This window comes from Octodon degus, unplaced genomic scaffold, assembly GCF_000260255.1.
Source record: "Octodon degus isolate 3935 unplaced genomic scaffold, OctDeg1.0 scaffold00211, whole genome shotgun sequence".
Taxonomy (NCBI): domain Eukaryota; kingdom Metazoa; phylum Chordata; class Mammalia; order Rodentia; family Octodontidae; genus Octodon; species Octodon degus.
This window is the reverse complement of record NW_004524787.1, coordinates 1,058,885-1,066,851: the sequence shown is the minus strand read 5'-3', so window position 1 is coordinate 1,066,851 and position 7,967 is coordinate 1,058,885. Positions and strand designations below refer to the sequence as shown.

Here is a 7,967-nt window from a genome sequence, read left to right as displayed (position 1 = left end):
ATAGTTGCATTCTCTTAATGAATAGAATGATTTGTTCTAATGGTGTTTGTAAATAGGATCTCAAGTCCGCATCTTGTTCAGCAATTAACCACTAAGAAGAATATATGCAGTGTATTATTTGTTGAAACTGTACTTCCGAATTTGATTTGAAACTGTCTCATTGCTATCTGTTTATCAATAAAATTTTGAAAAAAAAAAGATTCGCTTTATATAGTTGTGTGCTCCCGTGTTTGGTGCATACATATTTAGGAGTGTTACTTTCTAGTGTTGTATTTCTCCCTTAACCAATATATAGTGGCCTTCTTTGTTTCCTTGATCGTTCTTTGTTTGAGGTTGAGAATTGTCTGAGAATAGGATTGCTACCCCTGCATCTATCTGAGGTGCTGTTGCGTGTAGTATTGTTTTCCATCCTTTGTCTTTCAGCTTATGAATGTCTTTATGAGTTAAATACATTTCTTGTATTCAACATATCATTGGGATTTGACGCCTAATCCACTGTGCCAATCTGTTTCTCTTATTTGTGAATTTAGTCCATTTACATTGATGGTTATAATTCAGATGTATTGCCCTATGATTGACATGGTATTTAGGTGCTGTTGTTTACCTATTTTTCTCCTGCGTTTGTTTGTCATATTTAGTTGGATGCTTCTGATCTCATTCGTGGAGGTCTGATCATTTTGGTCCCTCTGTAGAACATCTTTCAGCATCCTGTGCAGTGTTGAATTTGACGTCATGAAATTCTTCGGTCCTTCTTTTTCATGGAAGTATTTCACTTCTCCATCATAATACAAAGAGAGTTTTGCATGGTATAGTAGTCTGGGCTGGAGTTTGTTTTCATATAAGACTTGAAGTACTCTGCTCCATGCTCTTCCTGCCTTTATGGTTTGTGAAGAGAAGTCGGTCATAACTCTGATTGATTTTCCCTGAATAGTGATCTGCTTCTTTTCTCTAGCGGCTTTCATTATATTATTCTTGCTCTGGATTTCTGGGATCTTGACTATTATATGTCTTGGTGTGTTTTTATTTGGGTTGAGGTTACTTGGCATTCTGTATGCTTCAGTTACTTGAATGTCAGACTGTTTCCTCTTATTTGGGTGTTTTTCTGTTATTACTTTTGTCCATATTTTTTTAATGTCATTTGTACTGACTCCTTCATTCTCATTGATACCTATTAGTCTCACATTGTTCATCTTTGCATTATCTTGCAAGTGGTGATTTATTGTCTCCTGCATCCTAGGTTTTTTAAAGAGATGTTTTCTTTCCTCTTCGCTATCTGCACCAGAGTCTTCAAGACCGGAAACTCTGTTCTCCCTTTCATTCAAACCTTTTTAAAAGCTTGTGATTGAGATTTTGAATTCCTCTATATCTCCTTGACTCTGCTTCTTCTGATCTATTTCTTTCCTGTTTTGCTCATTCAAGGAATCCGTCATTTTTCTAATCTCCTGTATTTTTCAATGTCTTCTTTATAAGCCTTTATTCATACTTTTCTTGAAGAGTTTTTTCAGATGGGCTTCCTCCCTATATTTTTGTGTTTGATTCTTATTTCAGATGCTATGAGTTCAAAGAATTCATTTTTTATTTCAGAAATTAGTTCCACTCAGTGTTCCTCTATATCTTTATTCTGTTGCTTATTTACTTCCAACACTATTAATTTATGTATTTCAGCTGAGCTCGTGTCTTCCACATTTGTTCTGGGTGTGCATTGGGTTTTCTCCCTGTGTTTCTGCCTTTGATTCTTACTGCAGATGCTATTAGTTCAGTGATTTCTTGTTTTATTTCAGTACTGAGTTCCTCTATACCTCTCTGCAGTTATTTCTTTATTTCAGAAGCTCTTGATTTATTGATTTGAAATGTGTGATTCCCAATTTACTGTGCATTAGTGTCCTTTGCACTTGTTATGGGTGTACTTGAGGCCTGAGACTGCACTTTCCTCCTTCTCATTGTCATTTTGTATAGCACTGTCTTCTGACCTTTTTTTAGATCTTTGGTACAGTTATAACCTTAGCACCTACTGAAATTCAGGTGCAGATGTACAAAGTTTGGATTTATCCTGCTGTGCCTAGCTTGGATCTGGCTGCTGTGCTCAGCTCCTTCCTGCTGCAGCCCTTCGGGAGTGAACCTGTTTTGCCCCTCTGGCAAGATGCTCTGCTCCTGCACTAGCTGTGTGGTTCTGTCTCCTACTCACTCTGCAGGTAGTGCATCTAGAGATTTTCACCCCAGGCCTGTATGTCAGGCCTGAGCTGAGTCTGAAGTAGATAAGGGGTCATAGGGGAGAGAGGAAACTCTCCCACATGCTCACCTGGCCTGGTCTAGGGCTTGATCTGAGGGCCCCAAGAATGCAGCAAAAGTTCTCAATCACTGGGGGTGGGGCTGTGGATTTTTCGGGGGTTTCCCAATGACATGGAAGAGGGTTTCACCCACACTGTGCCTGGGCTTTCACCGGAAAGCTCCCATGGTTGTAGGGTAGCTGGAAGCTCTACCACACTCTCACCAGGCCTGAGCTAGGGCTGCATCTGGGGGTCCTGAAAACATGGTAGAAGTTCTCACTCATCAGGCGGAAGTGGGTGTGCTTTCAGAATGGTTGGTGGTCCCAAGGGCACGGAAGAGGGTCTCACTCAGGCTGTGCCTGGGTGTGGACCGGACAGGTCCCCGCAAAGTTTCATGGAATTGGCAAGAAATAAGAGCAAAAGGAGTGGCAGCAGCTCTGACAGGTAGCTAGCATTTCTGCCCTTCTTATATTGCAATGCAAATTACCTGCCATAGGATACATAGAACATATATACCCACAATAATCAATCACAAACTCTATAAGCTGCCCCACAGTTTCATGAGGCTTTGGGGTTAAAAGTAGATGCAAAGCATAAGAAGGATGAAATGGTACTTTGTAAAGAAATCTCCAAGTATCTCCCAAAAGACTTCTAGAATTAATAATCAAATTCAGCAGCAGAACGGGACACAAATTCAACTCTAAAATGTTAATAACTTTACTATGTACAAAGAAAAAACTCACAGAGAGAAAGTAGAGAAAGCACATCTTTAAAAATATAATAAAAACTAAATACTTAGCAATGCATTTAAGAAGGGAAGTAAAATACTTTTACATTGAGAAATACTATACTCAGAAATAGGTGATTGAATGGATATCAGAAAATTGGAAGTAATCCTTTGTTCTTTGATAGCCATATTAAATGCAGTGAATGAGACTCTCTTAGCTACTTGTTTCTCATTACTGACAGAAAAGCGTACAATACCCAAAGCCAAGTAATGACATGTTTATTTAGCTCATTGTTTGTAGATGTTTCAGGCCATAATTGGCAGATTCCAACACAGAATTGTACATGCCAAAAGAGCAATGGTTCATAGTAGTACAAAACAGCAAAACCAAGAAAGAAAAGGCTCTTTCTGTCCTTTATGTGTATCCAGCCTACCTGCCCATGCTCAGGTGTAGCACTCACATCCCTTAACCCTAACACTGGACCATAAATAAATCACAAATTTTAGATATAGCCCCATTTGAAAAGCCATAACTTCATTAGGATTTTTTAGGGGGTATTTAGACACAAATCATAAAAATTACCATATTTCCAAAATTGTTATACAGATGTAATGCAATCCTGATTAAAATACCAATATCATAGTTCACAAAATGAGAGAGAGAGACAGCAATCACACAAGTCTTTTGGAAGCAGAGAAAGATTTTGAATATCAAAATCAATAAATCAATTCTGGAGCACAAGTGCATGCATTTCAGAGGACTGGAAATTATACTACAAAACTACCATGATAAAAAAGAACATGATAATGACAAAAAAGATGGACAGAAAGATCAGTGGAACTGTGCTATGGTTTGTCTAGATGTCCCTCCAAAGCCTCATGCAATCGTGGGACAAGCTTCTAGAGTATCAAATTGATTCAGGTTTTTATTTTGGATGTGAGTGTACATCCAATTTGGGTTGGGTTACTGGCATGAAATATAAGAGAGGGAAAGACGCTTGATCTCTGCTGCTCTTTCCTTTTGCTCTAATTGATTTTGCTGTTTTACACTGTCATGAATTGCTGCCCAGAAAAACGAAGCATTAAATGCCAGGGACAAATAAACTATGTTTGCAGATGCAATAGGTGCCTACAAAACAGGAAGCATATGCCTAAGAGAACATGTCCCCTTAAATCTGGTATAATATTGCATTCAAATAAATCAAGAAGATGCTTATGGGAGAGATCAGTGTCTTGGTTTGATGTAACATATCACAAGCCATTTGATCCAAATTTTGAAGTTGAGGGGATTGCAATTGTAAGTGAGGGGACTGGATTGTAGGGTCACCAAATGCCTTTATTGATATGGGTGGATTGTCAGGTGTTTAATTTTTACCATTACTTGCTTTACATCTTTTTTCAGTCCATGGCCACAATAGTGGGAATACTCTGGCTACCATTATTGATAGCCATGAGCAGATCCCCTCCTCCAGAACTTTACTGGGTATAGGAATTCCCACTGATTAGACATATTCTATTTAACAGGTGCCACATGATCTAATGTAACACAAATGTGAAGAGAAGAGCACATCATTGATAAGCTTAAGCAAGTATAGAGGAAAGATTTAAAAGATTGAAAATGAAAAAAGCATGATGCAAATTGTTGTGTGATGATTCTTATAGGCAATTCCTCCTTTTGTACTTTATATGCATTGGACTTAAATAAGAATTGAGACATGCTGTGTCCATGTATCAACTCATCACAAGGACTGTAATCATTATGACCTTGAAACATGTGTTTGTAACCAAAGAGCATTTTAAAATATTTTATTATATCTTTTTAAAAAGAATTGCTTTGAGATTGTTTAAAAGCTATTTTATTATGCAAAGGTTATTTAATTATTATCTTATTGAATAAAATTAGATACAAAGTTAAAAATAAAATGTACCTAATACATAATCTAACTGTGTTATGATACTTAGGTAGTCCACAAGAAGCAATGCCCAATATGATGATAAAATATATTAAAAAAAGTATATTTTAAACTTTTATAACTGCATTATAAAAGTCCTAAAGAAAGTTTGAGAAAAGTATACTTTATATTTAATCTGATAGCATTGGAAAATCGGCTGATACTATAGAGTAGATAGGTTTGGGAAAGTTGCGAACAGCTGGGGAAATGTGCTTCCACTCTGTGGTTGCAAAGCTTTACTCTCTTTACACATTGTGCTATACTCCATCTGCATATTCTTTGGTGACCTGTCATTAAGCAAAGAACTTCATGAACACATTGTCAGTGTTGATGTCCACAGCTAAACAGGAGAAAAACATGATTCTACATGCACAAAAATTTTAATAACCAAGAAGTAAAGTTGTTTGATACAACTTCACTAAAACATATATTCAATGGCTGAAAGACAAAGAAAACATAATGAAAGAGGTCTGAGAAAAGTGATTCATGTTTTACTAGTGAAATTCAATATATTTTTCAAAATATTTCTAAGCAGACATTTTGGAGGAAAGATGAAAGTGGAATAATATAATTGAGATGGAAAAAATAAACATCAATTGAAAGAAAAAAAAAATATATATATATATGAGAAACTTATATTTTCAACTGTGGGAGAAAGTAAGATATTTACAAAATGAAACCTGAGTTACTACAGTATATGGACATTGATCCTGCCCTATCAGAAATGTTCAGTGTATTTCAATTTTAAGTAAAAGGATACTAGGAAGGAACTCAATGTCGTATGAAAATAAAGACTTCTCTGATAAAGGCAAAGTCAGGAGTAATTATTTTAGTAAAAATCAGCATAATTTGGATTGGAACACTATATTTTTATTATATATATGTTAAAAGACAATGTATAATATAGTTACATATTTATGGTATTAGTTATCAAATATATAAAGTTGTAATTTGTGGCACCAGTTACATAGACAGGATAGGTACTTCCATATAAGGAAAGTTGTATACAACTTAAGTGAAAATTGAAATCACTTTCTTATACCTTTAAATGTTTTATGTAATCTTCATGGTAATCGCAAAGAAAATATCTATATAATTAATACACATGAAAGAAAATTATGACTTAAACATAAAGAAAGCTAGTAATGGGAGATTTCAAAACAAATGACTATAAGGATTTAAAAAAGAAAAAAGGGAAATTATCAAATGTAAGGTTTTCTTTACTAGTTACATTAATTGTGTTTTAATTTTTATAAGAGAAGTATATTGATTTGATGAAAATCATGATTCAAATTATGAGACAATTCAAATCTGAATTCACAAGTTTGGAAAAGTGCAATGATCGAAAATTTATACCATGCAAATGAAAACATACCTAGTATTTTATTTCAAATTGTTTTTCTTGTAATTTATACAGGAGGTGAGGGCTGCACTCTTGCAGCTGCCTGTTCAGTGATTGGTGTGGGCTCTGATATTGGTGGTAGTATTCGGATGCCCTCTTTCTTCAATGGAATTTTTGGACATAAGCCTTCACCAGGTAATATTAATTTGGCTAGAAAATTGGTGCCACATTTATGAGTGAAATTAATGCAGAAAGTTATAAAATTTGATTATTACTTTCATTTTTATATTTTAAAATTGTTATGCATTTGTTGGTTGACATATAAAGGCTTAATATAAAAATATTCATAAATATTTATCTACTCCTAAAATCTCTACTGTCTCATGTTTTATTTTTATGAAAAAATAAAATAATTCCTTCAATTCTTGAGATATGACACACCATTCTTTTTTATTGTCACTTGAGTTGACAACAGCATAACAAAAGTTTTTACTCTTATCTATTTACACCATGCAACATATTTTCCCACATTTCCCCATATCTCTCTTCCCCACTACTGAGCCCAGCCTTTTGTGAACACCACTGAGTTTTCAACATGAATGAGTTTAATTCTTTCAGAAACCATATATGATTTAGAACATACTGTACTTTTATTTTCTGCTTGATTTATTCACTTGTAATATTTTTTCTTTCAATTTATGGTGTTGTAAATAATTTTGTTTTTATAGCTGAATTATATTCAATTGGTTCATACCATTTTTTTGTCCACTTGTCAGTTGATATGTGCTTTGCTTATTTCAATCTCTTGATCATTGTGGATTGTGCTGCAATAAACATGAGATTGTAGGTCTTTCTTCAATATGTACATTTCCATTGGATATGTACATAGGGATGTCATTTCTTGCTCATGTGGAAGTTATTTCTCTTTTTAAGTTTTTAAGGACTTTCCCTATTATTCTCAGTAAAGTTTATGCAAGTTTATATTCCCCTCAATAATGCTTAAATGGCAAAAGCCGTGACTCATCCACATGCCTGACACTGACAAAGGTTCTACAATCTGAGGTACAGGATCTCAGGATAAATCCTGAGGGGATTTCACTGAACTTATCAGACCCAACAGCTACAACTCTTGTTGCAGAGGTTCTGCTTTAACTTGGTCTTAACCATACAGAAGAAAATTATAAAAACGAAGTATAAGTAAAGCCATGGTGTTATGTGGAGCTATAAGGGACTGAGGTCAACAATTTCAGACATTGCCAGTCAAGCGGAAGTCCCAATATTATTATGGTCTACTGAACTCTTTTAGAATATTTTGCTGAGTTTACACACCTATAATATTTAAGTGATGAAACTTAAAAATAAAAGGGGATACAGATGAATGTCCATTTGGTATCTGTGTATTCAAAGTGGTTAGGATAGATATAGTTCCATTCTCTTAATTATTAGAGGGATTTGTTCTAATGGTGTTCATAAATAGGATATCAAGTCCGCATCTTGTACAGCAATTAACCACTAGGAAGAATGTATGCAATGTGTTAATTATTGAAACTGTCCTGCCAATTTGGTTTGAAACTGTCTCGTTGCTGTTTGTTTCTCAATATACATTTGGGAAAAAATATTTATTGCGTACTTTCTGCTTTGAGAATTCTAGTTATATGAATATAAGTTTCTTGGTTTTG

At 34.9% G+C, this 7,967-nt stretch overlaps 1 protein-coding gene across 1 annotated transcript in view; it reads left to right on the top strand.

Annotated features, from left to right (window-relative positions):
• The window catches only part of Faah2 (fatty acid amide hydrolase 2), a 296,926-nt gene that overhangs the window by 115,178 nt on the left and 173,781 nt on the right, over positions 1-7,967 (top strand). The window contains exon 7 of the mRNA XM_004644818.2: positions 6,364-6,483. Within this exon, the coding sequence (XP_004644875.1) occupies positions 6,364-6,483 (120 nt within the window). The remainder of the gene's footprint in view (positions 1-6,363; positions 6,484-7,967) is intronic.